The sequence below is a fragment of the Mus musculus genome, chromosome 14 (genome assembly GCF_000001635.26).
Source record: "Mus musculus strain C57BL/6J chromosome 14, GRCm38.p6 C57BL/6J".
Lineage (NCBI taxonomy): Eukaryota > Metazoa > Chordata > Mammalia > Rodentia > Muridae > Mus > Mus musculus.
Genome location: NC_000080.6, coordinates 29,107,041 through 29,130,255, shown reverse-complemented (window position 1 = coordinate 29,130,255; position 23,215 = coordinate 29,107,041). Strand labels below are relative to the sequence as shown.

The 23,215-nt window shown below is 41.8% G+C and overlaps 1 protein-coding gene across 5 annotated transcripts in view; it reads left to right on the top strand.

Annotated features, from left to right (window-relative positions):
* Positions 1 to 23,215, top strand: part of Cacna2d3 (calcium channel, voltage-dependent, alpha2/delta subunit 3) — an 817,833-nt gene that overhangs the window by 592,520 nt on the left and 202,098 nt on the right. For 4 of the 5 annotated variants that reach the window (XR_001781093.2, NM_009785.1, XM_011244938.3 and 1 more), the window contains one exon: positions 5,573 to 5,590. The exons of the other annotated variant lie outside the window; for it this stretch is intronic. Coding sequence is in view for 3 of the 4 variants with exons in the window: in NM_009785.1 (NP_033915.1) it covers positions 5,573 to 5,590 (18 nt within the window). In the remaining variant the exon portion in view is untranslated. The remainder of the gene's footprint in view (positions 1 to 5,572; positions 5,591 to 23,215) is intronic. 5 annotated transcript variants of the gene reach the window in all.

The following is a 23,215-nucleotide window of genomic DNA, read 5'->3' as shown; positions in this document are numbered from 1 at the left end:
GACTTAGCCATAGTGACCAAGGTCATCCCTAGGCTAGAACTCAATCTACCCAGTTGCCTGCCCTCCTTGATGCTTCTGCAAGACCAAGGGATTTTAAATTCATGTCAATGGTAGATAAAGCTGAGTTCCAGGAACCAGACATGGTGGTGCACACCTTTAATTACATAACTCAGGAGGCAGAGGCAGGTGGATCTCTGTGAGTTTGAGGTCAGCCTGGTCTTAATAGTGAGTTTCAGGACAGCTAGAGCTACATAGTGAAACATTGTCTAATAATACCATTAGAAAATAAAATAAAAAGAAACCCAAAAGTCAACAACTGAACTCAAGGGAGGCATTTTTCTCAAATGTTATTTCTTTATAGTCACAAACTTTCCAGGAAGTAGTGATACCATTTAAGAAATGTGTCTATTCCAAAAGCTTCAGAAATATTTCTAATATCCCTCCTTCCCTGCTGCAAACCCTCTGGGTCCCTTGTCTGAGTGGAATGAGTCTCTGGTGCAGGTGGGCAAGGAGTTGGCGGGAATTGACAGACAGACTAGACACAAGGGAGTGTGGATCTGAATGTAATTTGTCAAATCGAGCATCAAACTTTTTAATACAGAAGAAAATAGGGAAGTTGGGTGACACACCAGCAAGGTACAAAGAGGTTACTGGATTCTTACACAAAACAAAGGAATACAGACATGGAAGAACTGGCAGGAACCAACTGAGGTAAAACTCAATCTTAACAGCTGGGATCAAAAACAGCTCCACCTATGGTCCACTTAATCTTAGAAGCCAGGGGCAAGGGCTTCATGCCCTTGCCATAGTTGCTACTCTAGTCTATTGTACAGTCCACCTTCCTCCTAGTCCATTGTAAATACTTGTTTGTGTATGGGTTTTACTTGTTTGTGTTCAGAGTTACTTGGAATGTCATGGGTGACACAATGGGAGTTGCATTATCCAAAAGTGCATCCCAACATGGACGAAGACTCATAAAATCTTTATCCATGTATACATGTATGCATTCATGTATGTATGCAAATTTTTGTATGATTTGCAGGCAGCTTGATAGATCAGAGAGGTGGCTCTTCTCTCCATCAGCTGTTTACAAATCCCATAGATTTGTAGAGAATACATGTGGATCTTGTTAATTTTATGAACTTCCTAAGACTTTTGTGTTGTTTATTTCCGAGACCTCATGATTCTATCACCTCCCTCCTGGAGGAAATTTTCAGTCTGGAGAAGAATGCCGTGTAACAAGCTCAGGGGTAAAGATTTGAGGAAGGGCTCTCTAAGAAAGAGCTTGTGTGTGAATGTCTGTGACAACAGAAGACACATAATACCCATTATGCTGCACCAAATGCACAACTATGTGCTGAAGAGTTTGGTGGACTCTGTTTAGGCTCTTCCATAAGGGGTGAGGCCAAGAGTTATCATTTCCTGTTCCTCATATGGCTATGTTCATGTGGCATGGGAGATGAGGTCTCCAAAGTATTCAGGCAATTGAGTTGATGCTAATTCTTCTTTATCTTCATGAGGAAACTTCTATGAGCCTAATGGTTGTATCAGAGGAAAGGAGACAGGGACACTGAACTTAGAACATGAACATTTTGTTTGACTGGGTTTCTTCCCTAATTAACATCAGTTACTAACTTGGCCCAGCCTAGGGTTATCTGAGAAAGGAGTCTTATTTGAGGGATTTCTCATATCAGAATGACCTATGGGTATGTCTATGGGGGAGTTTCTTGATTGTTAATTGGCATAGAATAGGAGGCACAAACCCACTGTGGGTGGTGCCATTCCCCAGGTAGGTAGCCCTGAACTATCTAAGAAAACTACACAAGTTGGACCCAGAATGAGCTAGCCAATAACATTCTTCCCTAGTTTCTGCTTCAAGTTCCTGCTTGAGTTCCTTTCTTGACTTCTATCAATGATGGACTCTAACCTATAAGTTGAAATAAGCCCTTCCCTAAGTTGCTTTTGGTTGGGGTGTTTTGTCAGAGCAATAGAACAGAAATCAGAACAGTTTGTACCATGGTGAGGTACTTGACTATTCTTAGTACTGTATCTTTCTTAATCTGTGAATGGAAACTGATATTAATATCTGACTCATATGAAGACAAAAAGAGATACAGCTGGACTTTAGCCAAGCACCTGATCCCTGGAGACTATTGCAGGAACCATCCTGTCATTATAACTTCTTCTTTGTCCTCTTCTTCATTCTCTACTGGCAGACCCAATCTGAGTCTTTTTGTGTCCCAGTCTGATGAATCATAGGAAGTTCTCCTTCCTATGTCCAAACTCTACTGATAATGTGCAATCCAACAGCAAGCCATGATCACCAAGGCGGCTTTGTAGAAAACACACTCTGTGGTATGGAAATAGAGTCAAGTCTCTTTATGACCCTTAGAAAAACAGATACTTCCAGCTTTGCCTTAGTCATATTTGTGGGCAGGATGACTATGGCACATGAATAGATGTGTATATATACCATATAAGACTCTAAGAGGTTTCTGTTTGTTCTAGAAGAAAATGTTTTTCTCTTGAAAGTCATCATTTTATTTATCAGCATATGATAGTGCAAAGTGGAGATTAATACATCTCTCTTATTTTCCTTACCCTGGTTTAAACCATGGGCTGTCTATTGATAAGGCTCTGAGTTTATAAGGAGAGTAGTATTCACAGGGGCAAGAATGCCAGATGCAGACCCAGGCTAAGTCTCATCTCTACTGTCTGAAGTGGACCTAGCATGGGAGAAAGGCTTAAAACAGATAAACTATCTGGCAAGTATTAATTACTCAAAACTAAAAAGAAAAATGAAATGAGACCTTAAGAGCTCATCACATGGAGGACTATTTCCCAGATGTTAACCTATAATATGGGTTGATTATAGACTATGATATTCTTTCCAGTGGACCTCAGACATCAGAGTTCTTCTCAACACTACCTGAAGACAGTCCTTAACTAGGCAATCAGTGTTGTTCTTGAGTCAAACCTACTGGCCAGCCAAGCTTTGGCTTCTCCTCCAACCATCTTCTGATCCCATCCACATTTTCTTTAATATATGAGCCCACTAGCTAAATACCAGAAAGCATTGAGCTTAGATGTCCAGTAAGAAGATAAAGCAGATCTAGTCTTCCACTGATGTGACTCCTAGGCCTTGGCTCTGTATGTTACTTGTGAAAGCTAGGTGACTGATGGTTGGGGGTGCCCACTTCCATGCTTAGCATCTGTGGCTACAGATGAGCTGATCTAAATCTGTCATGCTCTATTCTGAAGCTCCTTCCTGGGGCCCAACCTGCTTAGGGAATGGTAAACTGTAATTTATGTTAGCCCAATGCTCCAATGGGAAAGCTGTTCTTTGTTCTTGTGAGTTATTTTTTGGGGAAAGCTTATGTTTTGTGGAGAGCTTGAGGCTAGTCTTAAATGGAGGACATCACCACAAAGGCTTACTCTCTTATTTTCCTTCCCAGCATTTCTTCTCATGTGCTTAAGTGGATGCCTCTTTCAGAGCCTTGTTTCCTGTCTAAACCAGATGAACCTTCATGAAAAAAGAGCAGCTGCTGTCAGTGGCCAGGAAACCCTGGATCTTTGTCATTCCCTCAAGCTTCTTTTCATTTAATGCCACAAATGCAAAGGATTTTTTTTTACCCCATTGTGCTCATGTCCCAGTTTTTTTTTTCCCATCGCATGAAAGATATTTGATATTTATTTTATTTTATGTGGGCATAAGGGGTGGGTAGGTGAGCTGCCATATATGTTTGTGTGTCAGAAGACAACTAGTGAAAGTAGATTTTTTCCTTCTACCAAGGGAGTCCAGGGATTGAACTCAGGTCGTCATCCTTGGCAGCAGGCACCTTTACTGCTATACCATCTTGCCAGCCTGTCCTGATAACAGTTTTTTCCCTAAATTTGTGAGCTCTGGTTTTTATTTTTTATTTTTTACAGTTGCAGCCTTACTGAGAAGGAAGGAATCACAAACACATCTCTTCTTAAAACAGGGACAACAGTTTGGAAGAAGAGGGAAAAGGGGTGGTGGGGATTTCCTGGTGTGCTTATTATAAACATTTGCTTTTTCATTAGGGAGATATGTCTCAAGCCCAAGTCATTTTCTTTGGTTTGATCCCTTCTGCCAGCCATTGAGCATCATCTGCAGATAGAGCTTAGGGCTTGGGATGCAGGACAGTTAGGTGGGACTCCTGATCTTAATGCACACAGAAGACGACCTTCTCCCCATGGTGCAAAGAAGCATAAAGCAGAACACTGAGTAGAAGCTCTGGCTGGTGGGTCACATTGCATTATCTTGTATTTTTCCAACTTCTGGATTTAGTCTAGATGCTGGTGAGGGTCTGCAGGCATGATTTCAAAGTCTCAAGAGTCTTCATTCATTGTAGATTGAGACAGTATGACTTCCAGCTATGAACCATGTAGCACCTCGAGTATCCATTTTATTTTCACGTGTAGGTTGGAAGTGCTTGGTGTTGGTTGGCTCCTGATATTTAATGGGATAATGTAGAGAAAGGGCTTTACTGTAGTGGCCGGTGAAAATTTCACCCTTGACAAATGTTAGTCTATGTGATGAAAAGTTGTGTCTTCCAGTGATATGGTTCCTAGAAGAAGTATTGATTACAGAGGTTAATCCCATCTCAGATTAGGAATAGGCTTTCAAAGTACTACATGTAAAATGACAGTCACACTGCAGTGCCATGAAGCCAGGATTTCAGCATGGGACAATAGAAAATTACAGATCATACATTTAGTTCATCTTTCCTTGCATACCCACTAATTCCAGTTCCTTACTGGTACCATTGGCAAAGCTGCTGTGTCTTATTTTATGGATTGACTGATCATTCTCTAGTTGTTCAGCAAATGTATGCTTTATTTTACATGCACAAATCTGTTTTAATGCTCCCTTAGCCACCAATAAAAAGAACAGTTAATTTACTGCAAAGCAAGGAAAGTTGCCTTAAAAACAAACAATTCTGCCAATGCTGTCTTTATGGGTAGCAGGACTTCTGTGGTTCGATGCTGTTGAGCTATGGCCTGGATATGCCTTTGTTGTGGTTCTCAAGTGTTATTCTATACAAAGGGGTTACCCTGCACTTTAGAGTGTTTCCCGTCATGCCTAGCCTCTACCTACTTGAGGTCAACAGTTCTTGATCCTTGCTTTCTACTCCTGGTAATTATTACAAGGAAAGTCCTTCCCTTGGTGAGAACGTCCAGCTTGTAGGACCTGTGTGAGGAAGGAGCTGGGCATGAAGCTGATTCCTTGGCCATCTGAAGAGAAGCGCAGCAGGCCCAGCTCTGCAGGAGTTTGCCTCACTGCCTTGGTTGTAGAGATTCCCAAACGATTGCTGCAAACCTCCCAGAGTATCTGTCTGCTGGTGTCCCAGATTCGCACAGTGTATTATCTAGCCAGTGCTATGACTTACACTTAAAAAACGTGACCCGAGATTGATTTTATTTTCTTCATTTTCCTCCTTGTTTTGGTTTTCGCAGTTGCCATGGCAACACCATTGTTGTTTTGCAGTTACCTTTGTATATAACACTTTTTTTTTTCTTTTTGTTTGTCTTCCTCCTGGTTTCTCAGCTCCCTCAGGCTCAAAAGGTAATCTCTTTTCTGTCCCATCTGAGTCATTGCCACAACTCACAGTCATGCATGCTCATGGTACTGTGCATTTGACTCTGTTCATGACCAGTGAAAGGGTTTGCTCCCACAACTTCACAAACCAAAAATTGGATGCAAACAGAGACCCTTAGACTGTGTTTGCCTCTCCCCTCACCCCTGCCACATTAGCCCTATCAAAGAACCCTCTCATGGCCAGGGCTTAAAGAGTAAATCTATACCCAAGCATTTTCCAAAGAATTGCCAACTAATATACAGGTCAAGGGAAGTTTGGTTCAATCCTTCAAAGACAGCATTCTAGACTTTCCCAGGAAAATCTCCTCGGGGGAAAGATGATACAGGTGCTCCATCAGCTTAGTGAGCATGTTTAAATTCTGGACCACTGATTGGACTCTCTGAAATTCCCATGGGTTCCATTAATTACAAAAGTAGTTTCTAGGCTCAGAGAAATCACTCAGAAGTTAAAAGCACTGGCTGCCCTTCCAGAGGACCCAGGATTAATTCCCAGAACTTACATGGAGGCTAATAGCCATCTGTAACTCCAGTTCCAGGAGGTATGATACCCTCTTCTGGCTGCCTCTGGCACTGCATGCATACAGCACAGGACCAACATTCATTTAAGCAAGACACTCAGATGCATAAAATAAAAATAAACAAAATTTCAAAATTAGTTTTCTTGCCTTTCTTTCATCTATTGCCTGTAATATCCAGAGAATAATAGAACAGAGTCCATGCCAAGGGCCAGACCCTTTCACTGGTCTTCATTGTGTATCTGAGGTGATCTCCGCCCACCATCTAGAATGTTCTCTGTCCAAAAAGATTCCATATGTTTCAGTGATGGCTTTGCCTTGTTGTCCTCTTGGCATGCTGTTGTATCCTAAGGACAGTTATGGTATTTAAAAAAGAAATGTCCCGCCATGCCTGCTGCATTATTCTCATGTATTCCACAAATATCAGCAAACCTTCCGGAAGACACAACAGTTTCTGGAGACCAGATGTGGGCTAGTTTCATTTCAAGAGTTAAGGTATGGTGCCTGCATGAAATTAAGGTAGCATCTTGAGACGTGTGCATCAGAACAGGGTGCTTCCAGTCTTCCTCATCAAGAGGGTGCACAACTGTCATACAAAAGACAGTCTGTTCAAACCATATGGACGACCGAAGGCCTAGAAATCATTACACAATTACTCAGATATATTTGAGATATCTAAACAAGGCAAGACATGCTAGTGTGTGACTTGGCTCATGGCAATGTTTGATTACACTGGAGTGCCATCACACCAGGATTGAACACTTCATTAAAAGTTCAAGGAATCCAAGATAACAGCGGCTTCCAGAGTAAATATACAGTCAGAATCTACATTGTTTGGAACTCTTGATGTCTTTGCCCATGTTTGAAAAAAGAAACCTTATTTTAGAAAGAGACTTAACAAGTCAGAAATGGACCTACTTTACCTCACAGGCATTTAGGCAGTTCCTCTGGTCCCTATACAAAAATGTTCTTGTAGAAGATGCCTCAAGAGCTGGAGGTGCTATCAGCCATGGAATTTTAAAACAAAGTCCAAACAAACCAAGGCAGACAGCAGTAAAAGCAATGTTGCCAGTGTTGTGGGCTCTGCGATTCTCCACAGCACTTATGTCATCGATCTCATTCCTTCGGCTCTCAAAGCAGGACATACTACCATGATCAGAGAACCCAGTCAAGGAGGCTTCTTGAACTGCTTGCTCAGTTCTTCCCCTGTCTCCAGCAGATGGCAGACAGTCCAAAGGCCTTCTTCTGTAGCTCTGACTAGCTGGGAAGAGCTCTGTCTCCTATTCTTAGCATGTTGTTTTGGGTTTTGTTTTGTTTGTTTTGTTTTGTTGTTGTTTTTCCCCCTTACTAAAACAGTGAAGGTACTGAAAAGGTTTTGTAGGGTTAGGTTCAAGAAGAACATTGGACTGGAATTCTGTCCAGTAAAGAGTTTATTAGAAAAGCTAATGGCCATTGATAGACAAAGGAAGAGGCACCAGCTTGATGGGGACTCTGAGGAGAGTTTAGACCATAGCCCCAGCTATCAGACAGAATGCCAGGTCTCTGAAGAGAGGACTTGGAACCTGTATGGAAGAATGATGTCACTTTGTATACCTTTCTGGGGATGGGAGAGATCACGGCACAAGCTAGGCTCTCTGATTCCCAGGCAAGAGGCAGGGAAAGGGGTTAGAAGCAGGTTAGGTGGCCACTAGTATAAACTTACTTCTCCAGGTGAGCATCCTTGGCTCAGGGAAGTTTGACTGTATTCACAGAGAGAGTAGAGTCTCATTAGGGAGCCTCACTATCTGTAAGAAGGGAGGCTTGGTGCAAGGGATTGTGGCCTGTGTGGCTGCTGGATTCTAACAACACATTCTTAGGGCACATACCTTAAAAAACCACATGAGTTCTATTTCAAATGGTTTCATAATCCTTGGGACAGTTCCTGTAAAACACCCAGCTCTGGAGAAACACTTTGTGTATAAACCTCAGTTATCTAGGCCACAGGGTTTGGAGGGAGTATCCTATTGACGGGGTATCCTCTTTATCTAACAGTGTGTCATGATTTCCCCCTGTTCATTTTCTTCCCTGTCTCTAGAGTTATGTCAGTGACTACTTAGATACCTTGGCTGGGAGGAAGAGAGTCTCATAAGCCTCGGCCTCTTTCAGAGGTCCCAGCTCACTGCTGAACCAGTGCTGATTTTCTTTCTAGGCTTCATCTATCTATGACAGTGGGCATGTTAGCAGCCTCTCGAGGCTCTTAGGGCTCATCATTACTTAGTGAGAATGTCAGACTGCTTTTCAGTTTTGCAACAAGCACGATTTCTCTCTCTGTGTCTAGCACAGAGGTAGCTTATATAAGATAGTTATAGCATATAGAGTTTCAACAAGTATTTCATGCAGTCCCTGACACTCCAAAGTTGATCAAGGGAGCATTTATATGCAAGGTGGTGGTCTGGTACCCTGCATGTGTTTTGTAACCTTGACTCAACACTAACAGATAGGCAGAGATGACAAAAGAATCCAACAGGCACATAGTACCCCAAGGTCCTCATTAGCTACTCTGCAGTTGCGAGATATACCCCATATAGTTAGAAATGCTCCAAATAGTTAGAAATGGAGATTGAGCTAGGAACACCAACAAATCAAAGACATTCAGAGTTCATTAGTTGAAAGATGTCTTCCAGGTGCCGTTGACATTACTACCCATGGTTTTGCCATCATGGACATGGCTATGAAAAGTTCTTTGCTAACCCAGAAGTTTAGTGTTCTGTGCATGAAGGGAAGCAGACCAGCCAGCTGCTATGTCTTTGGCCCTCTTTTCTGATGAGGTCATGAACACATGCATTGGACCATATGGTGTCTGTGTTTATTCTAAATGTGCCTCCGTATCATCTACAACTGTTTTCTCTATAAATAGTTACGTCTCCGTAAACGTACTTGTTTTAATCTCTTGGCTTGTCTACAACTAAAAATATCCCATTTAAATGCCCTTCTTGTGATTAATGTACTAGACATCAATGATGGTTGTGTCTGTTATGATTTTCATGATTTCAACATTGACAGTTTTCTAATACGCCTCTTCTAGACTATCATAACAGTTTTCCAGTAAAGCAATTGGAGAAAATGATGCTTATTTACTTACTTAACCTGTAACTGTTAAGCACTTTCAAACTAATTTTTGGCTTTATACATTTTAACCCTTGGCATAGCATTGGGGTAGCAATAGCTGTTGATAAGCCCAGAGAACTTTGACAATTTCTACCAAATATGTAATCCACAAATTCTTAGAGTATGGACGTCTCACTCCTTCCAGCCTGTGTGTCTTTTCTCACTGGTTGATACTGAATCAGTTTTCCTAGTGGAACTCTGGGGAAAGAGATCTACATGAACAAGGTTTGCCTTTGGAAACATTTATTTTCTTTTACACAGTATTTGTCTACTTCTGGGGAAAAATAGATGAGAGCTTGCATTTTATAATGGTCACATCATGAAAGCAGCCAAAGCTGTTTCTAAATGCCCATTCAGGCTGTTGAACAGACCACCCTTTCATTCCGCTGAGTTCTGTCCATAAGAACCACATGATATTCAAGGGGTGTGCTTGATTTAATGACTGTATCCTTACTCAATGACCTTGAGTGTCTAGTCAGATGTGCTTAAACTTGACCATCTGTGTGGTTACCTTGTAAAGACACTACTATCTTTGACCCTTCATTTATACAACTTCAGAATTTGCCAAAAAACATTTCTTGGCAGTTTCCTAGGTGGTCTAACCTTCTGCCTGGCAGAATAGTAGTTAATACCCGCCTGAGAATTCTGAGAGGGCATAAGAATTTTTCTCCCAACCATAGTTAAAGTAAATCACATCTCTAATCCCGTTTGGAACAGCAATTGATGCATTCAGGACTGCACAGTATGGCAAAATGATCCTGGTTTAATGGCCCGACCGTGTGTTTTGTTTCCTGTTAGGAATAGCTTAACTTGCCTTCTTGAACAAACACAGCAGGGTTCAAGATCTGTTGTTCTGTTCCTGCTGTGATATGCTGCACTGCTTAACTTGTATAAGGGACTGCATAAATTAGCTTCTTAAATGGAGGGCCATTTTGGGTCTTTTTCTCAGGATAAACTGTTTTATTAATCTCCCCACGCACCAAGGTAAATGGAGCCCTGAATCCATTTGCACTTTCTTTGTGTACTTATATTATATTTGAGGGAATAAATGAAAGCACTAATTTATCTAAATGTTTTCTTTTATTGTGTTTCAGGGGAATACTTTTATTCAATTATCTAAGTTAAACCTGCCTATATTTCCCTTTTCCTCCCTCTCTAGCTTCCCTTTCCTCTCTCTTTTCTTTCCCTCCCTCTCTCCTTCCCTCCTTCTTCTCCTTCTTCATTCCTTCACTCATCTTGTCTGTGACCCACCTTCTTATTCTGTGTAATTAGCTCTCAGAAATTGCAGGACATTTGCTCATCCTTCTGTATCACCTTTAGGATCTGTACATTGAGCTGTTACATTAACTGTAACAGACCATAGAAAAAAGAAAAGTTTGCAAAGATGCTCTTTGGTGGGACTGCAGGTCTGGTGAGTTCAGTGCCCGTGGCAGCTGCATGCAAGCTATGCAGATGCAGTAACGGGTATAGTGCCCATGTGTTAACTACTTACCTTTGCTTATGGCTTTCCTTCACTACTTGCTTTTCATGTGGATAATTATCACTTATTTTGACAATCCTGTTCCTCTCCAAATCATTTGCTATTTTATAGGAACCTAACTCAGTCTGGAAGGATGATGATAGTAGCCCTATGGACTAGTCTACATTGTAGAATTTTGTTTGTGAGTAAGACCAGTGAAGTGGAAATAGAGCAGGTATAGGCAGCTTGTCCTGTGACCACTGTGATGGATGCCATGGAAGTCTGAGTGGCATTGTGGTACTCAACCATGGTGGTCACTGATATTTTGTCCCTGTCATCAATCTCTGTGTGTCTGTAGTAGCCCATGCATGTAGCCCTGGCACTGAAGAGAAAGAGAACTTGACAAATTTCACATGCAAGTGCATCTTGGCTGATGCCTTTCCTGGGACCAAGCCCTACCCTGTGATTGATCTGTGCTATGAATGCATGGCTCTCAGATTCAATGTACTTCATCTCCTACGAGGTGCACTTGCAAAAAAATAAATAAATAAATAAATAAAAACCAGAGTTTTAGCATTTGTACTGTTAGACATACAAGTATTGCCAATGTCTGTCAAAATATTTCATGCTTGCACACAATGATCTAATAATCCCATTTTTTCAGATTCTAGCTCAAACTGGCCCATAACTTACAATTTTATTTATAATAAAAGAAGTACCAAAACATTCAAAAAAAGGCAAATAGTTATAAAGTCATTAAACTTAGAAAGGATGAAATGTTAAGAGCACTGAAAATTAACTTAAAATGAAAGGTTAATAGCAGCTACTTCCTGGTGGTAGGAAAACAAGGAATTGTTGTTTCCCCTTAATACATTTATATGTTTTTAATCTTATACAATAAACACTACTTTAATGAAGAGCTAGTTATATTCATGCTAATATACTAATTATTTTACTTTTTGGTATATATGTGGTGTGTGTGTGTGTGTGTGTGTGTGTAGAGAGAGAGAGACAGAGAGAGACAGAGACAGAGAGAGACAGAGAGAGAAAAACAGAAAGAGAGAGAGACAGAGAGGCAGAGAGAGACAGAGAGGGAGAGTCAGAATATAGTGCATGCAGAGACCAAAGAAGAATGTTGGTCATCTTCTTCTCTTGAGACAGGGTCGCTAATGAACCTGGACTGGTTGACCAGTTAGCTTTCAGATGTTCCTGTCTCTGCCCCTTAACACGAGGGTTACAGGCACATGTGGCCATGTCTAGCATTTTTACATGGGTGCTGGGGGTTTGAATGCAGGTCCTCATGCTTGCAGGACAAGTACTCTTAACCACTGATTCATCTCCCCAGCCTCTGTAGTACTTAAAATACATGAGATGGGCGTGGTGATGCACACCGTTAATCCCAGCACTCGGGAGGCAGAGGCAGGCAGATTTCTGAGTTCGAGGTCAGCCTGGTCTATAGAGTGAATTCTAGGACAGCCAGGGCTATACAGAGAAACTCTGTCTTGAAAAACAAACAAACAAACAAAAACAAACAAAACACAACCAAACAAACAAAAAAACCCATGAGATGGGATAAGAGTGACAGAAGTTAACTTAGCATCTAAGTTTAGCTTTCTTCAGAAAAGGAAATGGTGGAAATCCCAGACTAATGTTATAATGTTTCATGGTAGAGATAGTTAAATTCAGAAGGGTCATAGTCGGTTGCCTCCTATGGGGCAATTCTAAAATTGTTTGTTATGTGTTTGTTAGTAATCTTTATTTCTGGCTGAAAAGAGAAATCATTTACCAAGACAGTTAACCTAAACATAGTTCATAGCAGATGCTTAGAGAAAGACTGAGAGGAGCCTAGGGAGACTTAGCAGTGATAGGTAGATGATGACATTCTGGGGGTCAAGTTCCACCTTGCCTCTGGCTCGGGGGAAGAGCGACTTGGCTGAAAGCGATGAAACTAAAGTTGAGTTTGCTAATTGGAAAACGGATTGATAGTTCTTCCCGTGTTCACTCTAAGACAAGTGAATACCCTTGGTGCAGAAGTGGATACCCTGCCTTGTGCTTCAAAATACATGTTCCCAGCCTAAAAAATGTCTTCCCTTGGATCCAGGGCACCGTGTCTTACTCATTATCATAGTAGAGTAGGGTGACGTAATAGCAATCTATAGGACTTTCTGTGGTATATGTACAGTGCTTGCCCAGGGCCCAGCCCCCAAGAGTTCCATTACATGGTAGACATATAGCTGACCTCTGCAGGAATCATGACATTATTGATAACTCCAGTTATACCCTACCCTATTTAATGTAAGTTGGTGATTTTTTTTTAAGATAAGCACTGGGACTAGATAAGTATAAATCCAGAGAACAAAGAGTCAATTTCAAAATCCATAATATTTCAAGACATTTTTGGTCCCCAACTTAGTCTTTTAAGTGTCTAAGGAAATCAAAGCTCAATTTAGAGAATTCTCACTTATTTAAGAAATGTGAATGCTTTCTATTTACTTATATCAAGCACAGTGATGAAATATGACCCTCTAGAGGTGCCAGGTAGCTTCTTCCACTCAACAAGAGAAATTGCCTTTTCCCTTGAAAGCCAAAGAACATCTGAGTATAAAGAATAGTATTTGTCAAAGTTGTTTTCTTTTAGTTGTGCTTCTATCCACACAGAAATGCAGACACCTTTTTCTCCTGTACAGAAAAGAAATAAATGGTGGGGAAAGAAACTAACTTAGTGACTTGGTACAGGGACACTATAGCAGTACCATGACACCAACAATAGGGCAAGCTTGATGGGACATCTCCCAATGCCCAAGGTTCTGGATTCTTGCTTCCAGATGCAAATCCAGGGGTTGTTTTTATTGACTCACATAAAATCTTGAACTCAAAAAAAACTGGATTACTGTTTGAAGTTCCTCCTGTGTGCTGATAGACTTTGAACTCCTATACCCACCACATAATATGCTAGTTGTATTTTCTGAAAAAGTTTATTAGTCTACACTTTTTGATTGGTCAAGTCATAGAAGATGTGCCATTAAAAATACCACTGTATGGACTGTCTTAATGAAATGATTATAATATTATATATAATATATATGGGTGTGTGTGTAAGGAGTGTAATTTTTTCTGACTGCATTAGAGAGAGAATATGCAAAGACCATTCTTATATAGAATCAAGTAAAAATCAGTACAACCCAGTGATTGGATTGAAAACCATACTTGAAAGTTTACATCAAATCAGTATATATTTACTACCAATTATTTTAATCTGCTTTTATTGGTCCTCATAGAAGAGCACTTTTTAAAAGACAGATAAACCTAATAAAGGACCCAGTGATTCCAGAGAAATCACCAACTCATCCCTCATAGGAAGTCTTACCTTTACTTCTTTTGGAATTTTTTTTTTTTTTGCTATAAAATAAATCTAAATTTCATTGACAGAATTCATTATGTTTTATTACAAATTTTATTACAAATCTGTCAGTGGAATCTGGTCAAACTTCATCTGTTCCGTCATTTTCCTGGTTCTTTTCTTTCCTTCCTGGGCCCCTAGATAACTGATTATGTAGCACAGTCCCTTGAGAGGAAAAAGATGGCTGTGGATGAGACACCATGGCAAAAGGTTCCTCTGAAATGCTTTGGGGAAACCAGGAAGTCATATAATTCCCTAAAGCTACACTGTGAAGTGCAAAAACAAAAGCTAGATGTTTACCCCATCCCAATGAACTCAGAGGATTTGGAAAAAAACTCAACCAAGTTTCATGAGGGAAAAATGTTAGGCAAGGACTAATGCCATGCTATGGATTTTCTTTTTCCAGAAATGACTCAAAGACTTGACCCACTTGCTGACTCACTTGGATTACACACACTCCTGCTTGCCCAGGCCTAAGATGCATTAGATGATTTTCAGGCTGGGCATCACTGAAGCAGCTATCCTTCCATCCCGGCTCCCTTTCTCCGTAGCAACTATTTCCCTATTGCGGCCTTCCATCACCCCAAGCTCCCGTAACAAGCATTGATCATTGCTTACTACTCTGTTTGATTCCTGAACCACAGTTAGCTCGGAGATCCATGATGCTACTCTTCCTTTTTAAAATGGAGAGCCTCGAATGGAGAGACTCAGTTCGAATTCACTAGAGTAATGAAAACGGGACTTACAAGTTTCTCACTTAACTGGAATGAGTCTTGTGGGGTTAGCCAAATATGGCAGAGGCACAAAACACTATCCTATGCACTTCCTCGATAATTCTGCTTAATCATTCAAGAACTCTTATGGGCTATTTCTATTTTAAGGATGATTTATTGGTTGTCTCTTTTGCTCTGTTCTAATCTCCTGAAGGTAAAATATGACATTTTACACCACTCAAAAGGGTTTCTAGGGGCAGAATAATTTGTACTTGATCTCTAGAAACATGTAGGCTAAGTCTCAAACCTCTGCTCTGCTGCCTTCTGATTATTTTAGCTCTGTTTTCATCATATGTTGAATGGGCACAGATAATTTACAAGGTGTGTGCCTGGGTTTGATTTAAGGCCACATCCGTACAAAGCATTGCAGTGGGTATGCATGGATAGATGAAGGTAGGGGAATAAGCTGATGGAGAGAGGGAGGGAGAGAGGCAGGAGTGGAAGAATGAATAAGCAACCCTGATTCAAGAGGCTGAAATTGAGTTTGGATGTTGACTCAAGGTCTGTTTGTTTGAAGTCACAGTGTTCAACCGAGCTGGTTTTAAAAGGGGAGTTGTTTTCTTTATCACTGTGGCCTAGGCTGGAGATCATGCACTACTTGCTTCTAGTCCCAACAGCATGTAGGTACCAGCTCCTCACAGCCCTTATTGTCAGGCTAACTACACGGATGGAGGCACGATGCACACAGGCGTCTTGTCTTAGTTCTGCTACTAACTCCACATGATTCCTTTCCTCTCTGAGCCTCCTATACAAAATAAACAAAAGGATGATGTTGGAATAAATTCATTCAAGGACCATTTACTGAGCACTTCTTGTGTATTAGGCTCCCTGTTAAAAGCTTGGAGAAAAAGGAGACTTTTTCCTGTTCCTTCTGCTCTCAGAGTTCACAGGCTATACACAATTTCCCGTGTCTCTTCCAGCCATCGTGTTCAGAGACTTAGCTGTATTAACAGTTTGCACAGATTTGGGCCTAGATGGTATCTTTGGTTGTAGAGTAAATATGATTATCTTTGTAGTGGAGTTTCGGGACATCTGGTTCCCATTTCCACTTAGTTAGGGAAGGTTTTATGGAGGAAGCCACGTTTCAGGGGGTCTTTAAACAAGGGGAAGGTTTTGTCCCTGGGCCCCAAAGCTCCAACTGTTGGCTGTATTTTCAGGCATCTATTTGGGAGGTGTCTAAACCACGTTTGTGAAATTATGAATGTTTGGCCACAACGGGGAGTCGGTTGTGTGTCAGGCTCATCATGAAGCCTGGCCCAAGTCCAGTGCTCCGTGATCATTCCCATTGTCCTCATTCCTGGGCACTCTGGAAATAAGCAGGTCACTCCTAATAAACAAACAAAGCAGTCTCCAAGACAGCTTTCAGATATGCTAATCAGATGTTAATCAGTAGTGTTCTTTTGACCACAGATTTATTTATAGATGTGTTCCCGGTCAAAGACAACATGCTGATGCTATTGAAATGTTTGCTTATAAACTATATTCCCTGCTTAATGGCTTTTATCTTAGAGTCACTGGGAACAAGAGACAGCATCGGCATTTTACCAAATAATAGCTATTTCCTTGTAAGAGCAGCTCTAGCTTTTTCTTCAAGACGTTTCCAACCCTCATTCGGCATTATCATTCACAAAGTTGTCTTTAAGTTGTTGAAAAGAGAAAGAAAACAAAACAACTTCAGCAATCAGGTTTATAGTAGACACCGCCAAGGTTCAAAGAGGATACCGTGCTTACTTTTGTTGTTAGGCAACGTAGATTACAGCGAGGGCTAGCCAGAAGTCAGCATCTCGCAAGCAAGCAACAGTGATTCAGTTTAAAAAATTAATAATAATAATAAAAATAAAAATAAAAAACCCAGAAACCATCCTAGTCAAAAGCAAATTAACATTTAAGTATCATTCTTACGGGATTGAAAGACTATAATTTACCAAGACAATCAAGGGCGGAATGAGAGGAAGTATTGCTTAACGTTTATTTATTTCATATTTACGTCTTAGTCTCCCACTTTGGTTTTGCAAGAGCCGTATATAATTTAGGATAAGAACATCTTGCAAAAATGTTGAAAAATGCCTTGTACAACAGAAATCTGAACAGCGTTTGCTGTTCTTAATTGCATGCATCAGAAGAATCAGCTCTCCAAGAAAGGAAATAGCTGCCTCTGCGTGTACCTTGCCATGAAGATCATTAAACACACCAATAGTCAGGGACACGTTTAACCTGTACTATGAAACCTGTGTTCTGACAGCATTTTCAGCGCAAGTGTCTTAGGAATTTAAACACAGGACTTACGACTTATTATTGTTTTAAATAATTTGGTTTTAGTTTGGCAGCATCAATTTTCACCACAGGTCTATGCTACCAAGCGCTTTTATTTATGCAGTGTTTTCTATAGAGGAGGCTCTAGGGAAAGCTTCCTTGATGGTCAAACATTCAGTCATAGGGACAAGAACTCAAAAAGAGCACGTGCATACTCGCCATTCAGATTTAAGACTTGGAATTGTTATCATGTTTGTTTTTGAGTTTTATTTATGGATTTGTGCATTGTTTTTGATGGCATGAAATCTCATGAAAATTGCCATGGCTGAGCATTCGTCTGTGGGGCATTCTGACTGTCATTGGCATCTTTGTCAGCGATGTCTTCCTGTGGGAAATCGTTACTAAGAGCCATGAGCGCCCAGCCTCTGCTCTTACAACTGCCCTTTCCTCCCCTCGTCCCGATAAAGGGGTGTCCCCATTATTCCTAGCACACACTCCCAGAAACTGCACTGTTCCTTGGGGGGGAAGCCTGGCAGTATTCTTCACCTTTACAAACAGCCCTTTGTTAAGTTTCTGCCGATGCCTGCTTGAGTTGCGATCTCCAGTTTCTGCTCACGTTAGTGTCCCACTTGCTGCTGCAGATTGCCTTCTCTGAGTGTCTGTATCGACACAGCAGACAGGCATCACTGTTGCGCACGTTTAAAGGTTTGGACAAATAGTTTCCCACCACGTGTACACTTCTGCTGCTCAGTTTGTTTTTCCAAATGTTGGGATTTACCCCGATTCTCATGCGAGATGCTCTTTTAGAATCTGAAAGAGAGCACACGTGGACTTGCTTTCTGGATCTAAAACACAAATGCCCAGGAAAATTACTTTTTTTAGTTCATTATAAATATGTATAGGTGGTCTATGACCACACCACCCTCAGTGCCCCAATGTCCTCAGAATATGTGTATATTCCCATCTCACCATGGGGAGGTGAAGGTCTTTGTGCTCTTCTGCTAATAAAACAAATGACTCCCTTCCCTTCCCATTTCCAAGAGGCTTTTTAGATTGCTGAGTAAAGTGTTCATTAATCAACATTTAAATATGCGATTCACAGAGAGCATGTCAAAACTGGCCTCTATTCAACAGTCAGAAGGTGGAAATCAAAGATTATGAGAGTGAACCGTAAAGTCGGCCCGAGCCAGACAGTGTTGGCATCAAACAAGCTGCCTGCTCCTGTCTCCTGTGGAGAGCATGGCTGCTGGTCCTGTCTCCGTGGAGAACATGGCTGCATTGCTTTCATTGTCACCCATGAATGGACTTTCATGCCTTGCCCAATGGAAGGCCACCTGTGTCTTCACCAGGGCCATGTCTACACTGAACGTGTGTGTCTGCAATATGCCTGTGTTCCTACAAGGTGCCTCCCCTAAGATCCTACTTTGGTATTAAAGACAGTTGTGTCATTGTGTTGTGTCATCATGATGTGTAACAGAAGGTAGTGAGGGCATATTTGGGGGCACTGGCGGGTAATTGACGTACAGAGGCTCTTTTTTTTGTTTAAGGATTTAAATGAGGGAGGTCCGGGCTGTTTATCTGTGAAGAGTTTCAACATAACTGCACCACCTGCTTCTGTCCCCCCTACCCCCCTTTACTCAACCCACTTCTCTGTTCTTCTTGGGCTCTAACTTACATTGGAGTCATTTTAGTGACCTTCGGGAACTTTCTTAGTAGGGTGAAATGGAGAACATGGGGGACATATGTTTTCACCCTGTCCACAACTCCCCTCATTATGTAGCACCCAGAGCCTGGCCTCTGGGAACCCCTAAGTACTCAGACTTCATGGGTCCAAGGAGAGAACATGAGAAAGATAACTTGCCCCATGCACAAGCTGCATTTGAGAAGGTGGGTCTTAAAGGACTTGGCTTGTTCTGGGCTCCCTGGTTGCATTCCCAGACTCCACACCAATAAATAATCTGTCATTTTCCATTCAAAATGCCTCACTTGGTATTTAAAGGTGCACGCAGCTGTGTTTTTCTACCTCTTAGTACTATTCCTTTCCTGTCAAGGCGAATGTTTTTGACAGAACTAATAGTTAATGCAGCTTATGCTTCAACTAGGTAGCTATTAAATAACACCGGCTGCCTTTTAAATGTGTTTTTACTGGAAAACCTCATACTTTGCAAATAGCTTTTTATTTCCTAGGGCAGTGTGCCTGCAATTCACACAGTCTACCACTAGATGGCAATAGTGTTCTTTTTACAGACTGTTGAGCGTGGTTCATTGTAGTTGTTGAAGGAAAGCAGGGAAATATGGCTTTATGCCCCTGTATAAAATATCTATGTATGGTAGTATTATAGATTTATACCATACATTCTGTTAATCTAGTCAATGTGTTGATCAACTTCAATAAGCAAAGCAGAGGGATGGAGAAGCGAACTGTAGAAGAAATGGTATATTGAAGGAGAATAAATGAATTAGCCTTTGCCCTTGGCCAAGAGCCAGTCTTCCAGTGGAGTTCGCCATTGTGCACATCCCTCCCTTTCAGTCCCAGCCTCCAGGACTGAGCAGATCTGGCAGAAGACTCTGCTGAACCCACCCAGCAGCCCTCAAATGTTCTGCCAAGCAGGCTGCTCTTAACTCACTCCAATGCCCAGCTCACCTCCTCCCTAGGGCTCGGCGTTACCTCCATCTAGCTGCAGGAGAACGAGAGCATCCTGACACTGGCCTGACCAGCTCCCTCAGTATGGAGATTTTTTAAATGGCAAGGCAATCAAATGTCCTTCAAAGTCAGAGGCTGGTCTGCAGCTTGCACTGTGCCTGTCCCGGTGGAGGGCCACACTCAACCTTACCAGCCCCAGGCCTGCCCTTTGCTCTGCCTGTGCTTGCACCTTCATTCTGGTTGGCCAAAGGGGACTTTCAAGATGGCAGCTTCTTACTGATGATCTCAAAGCAGCCAAACTTTTATTCATTATGAAGATTTTTCATAAAATCTTAAGGGCAACATGCCCATCATAAAACACAGTCCCTAGGGATGAAGGCATCTAGAGGCCGTTCCCCCTCCTTGCCCCCCGAAATTCTAATTTACTCTCTTTAGTCCTCCCTCTACCTGCATCTCCCAGGCCCACTCTTCCTTCTCTTCTTATCTACTCCCTCTTTCTCTCTGTTCTCTCCTCTCTCCTTCCCTCCTCTCCTCTCCCCCTCCTTTCCCTCTCCCTTGCCCTCTCTCCCTCTCCTTCCCCAACTCTTTTTTTTCTTTCTTTTTGTCTAACTTACTATCTGTGATGGGGGGCTATGAGCACCACACTTAGGTTCTTATAAGCACCTAACAGAGAGACCATCTTTCCACAAGCTTGAGATAGCAAAAAGACAAAACATCCCAGGGAATACATATCAAATCATGTGTCCAATTAATGAACCAATCTTACAGCCTAGGTGGTGTATACATATGTGTGTATGTGTGTATGTATGTATGTATGTATGTATGTATGTATGTATGTATGTATACATGTATGCATGTGCCTAAGAAACCAACCAGCTGGTCACCTTGCCTTATGTGATAATAGAGAGGCATCGGCTGCTACAGAAACTCTGTGGATGCAAAGGGTGAAGAGAAGTTATCTAAGGGAGAGGTTGATGTCTTCCGGAAGAAAAGGATGGTTTTTAAACTTCTCCCTTGGTACTAGAGCAAGTATCAATAATTTAGGGGGGAAATGGAGGGAAGCAGGAAACTGTTTTCTGCTTATTATGCCAGTGTTCAGGAGACATTTGTAGCTGGCATTTTTCATGTGACTGGTTTCAATAAGTACAAGATGGACACTTGGACCCAAGATGGACTGGAAGAAGACAGTCTCTTTGCTCACTACGGGAGGCCAGCATGGCAGCCCCTACTAGACCTCCTCCATTGGTCCCATTGGTTTGTCTGTCTCTGTTAGCACACTCAGGGTTCCATGGGGGAACCAGCCCAATCTTGTGCTTAGTTATCTTCATAGCACATGGCAGAGGACTCTGCATATAGCCGAGGTTTAAGGGAAGTTCTGAAGGCAAACGATGCATAGCAATGAACAGGCCGGCAGTGAACTGGGGATCTGGTGGTATGATGCCATTGGGGCCACACCCTCGACACTGACCACATTCCTGTCTGGTGCCACCCTTGGAAACAGATGAAGCACCAGGAGTAGAGGCCTGCATGGCTGCCCAGAGCTTGCACACGAGTCTGAATGCACATTCAAAGACACACACACATTGTTAGCTTGGGAAGCTGACAGGAAGCAGTCGATCTGTTGAGCAAGTTTGTATTTTATGAGCCAGATGTTCAGCATTATTACCCATCATTTCCTTTGATTCCAGAATGGCCCCCATTATGTAGCATAGGAAATGAAGGATGCATATGGAATGATGCACACTTACTATCCAACAGCGCGCCATAGCTGAGAAGTTCAGGGGCTGTTCAAAGCTTGCACAAGTGTAACGGGGCAGCAGGTTGCTTTTGGATTCTTGCTTGGACTTAAGTTAATGGGATTTTGCTGAGATGGACCATGGCGACCTCCATCTCTAACTCCTACCCTTTGGGAAATGGATGTAGATTCTGTATCTGCATTTTCCTTGGAAGCCTTAATTATGAATCCTAAGCACTGAATCCCCAGCAGCAGCTACAAGGCTGTGATGGCTGCATCATTTCTGCTTAGAGGTCTGGATAAAAACCATGGGTTGCTATTTCCTGTCCCAGGATGCCCTTTGGTCCTAAGGAGCTTGTGGTGCAAAGAAACTTTCTGATTGATTTTCCACCTCCATGAAATGTTTCAGATGCAAAAGGCCAAACTGATGAGGCTGGGGCTGATGGAGGGGCAGGGCTCTGTCTGGGTTTCTGCTAGTGTTTGAGGCTATGAGATGAGCTGGGTTACAGTGGAAGCCTGCAGCTTGGAGTTCTGGCGAAGCCAGTCTATAAGTGGGCTACAGCTCTTAGCAGAAGAGTACATAAGATTATAGTCCCTCATGTGAACTCTGCCCCCCTGGACTTACTGGGTTTCTTTTGTTTACCTAGAGCTGGTAACAGATCAGTGGCTTTAGTACTGATGCAATAGGATAAGGAGTTTTCTGTTTTGTTTTGTTTTTTGTTTTGTGCTTTGTTTGTTTGTTGATTGGTTTGGTTTTGGGTTTGTTGTTGTTGTTGTTTTGTTTTGTTTTTTCTTTTCTTTTTGCCCTGAGTGACACTGACTCTATATTCTGGCTTAACATTGGAAGTTCCTTTCCCTTGATCTTGCCTTTTGCCAGGGCAATTACTAATGATTTATAACTAACTCTTACTGGTCACAGGGGAAAAGCTTCATTGCTTATTACCGCCAATGCCATGTTTTGGTTGCACCGTGATCCATGTTGGCATTGCCTGGAATTTTGATCTGAGTTGCAAAGGTGGAAGCTGTCCAGGGTTATGGATCAGCTCAAATAAGCGTTGCTGTGCAGCAGTGAGGTTTACTCAAGGAGTTGTGAAATGGGGTGTTTACTTCCACTGGTTCTGCTATTGAGCCACCAATGGCCGCCATGCTATGCTAAGTATTTTTAGCAGAAGTTTAAAATACGTTCCCATAAACAATTACTGTGTTGCATATACTGGCTGACTTGATTCTTGGCACAACAAGAGCTGTCAATGTTGTCTTGAGTTAATGCAGTCTGGTTATTAATATTAGAAAATCATTTACTTACTTATGCTCATGCCCTGAAAGTTACCTGGGTAACAAGCTTATTCATCAGCGGTCTCAGAAGAGACAGAACAATGAAAGAACCTATATAGAGAAAGCATGTGTATAATACACAGTGTGTGTGCATAAGCATATAAAGACATCATATGTGTGTATGCATATGGACATATAAATATGTACATACATGCTTATATGTGGAGGAAGATTTGTATTAAAGCATGTAAGTGTGGAATCTGATAAATATGAATCTGTAAAGCAGATTGGTGTCCTGGAAATCCCAGGAAGAGTTGCTGTTTCAATGTTGAACTCAAAGGCAAATGAAGGCAGAATTTCTTCTTCCTTCAAGGCTGTGTCTTTTCTTTGA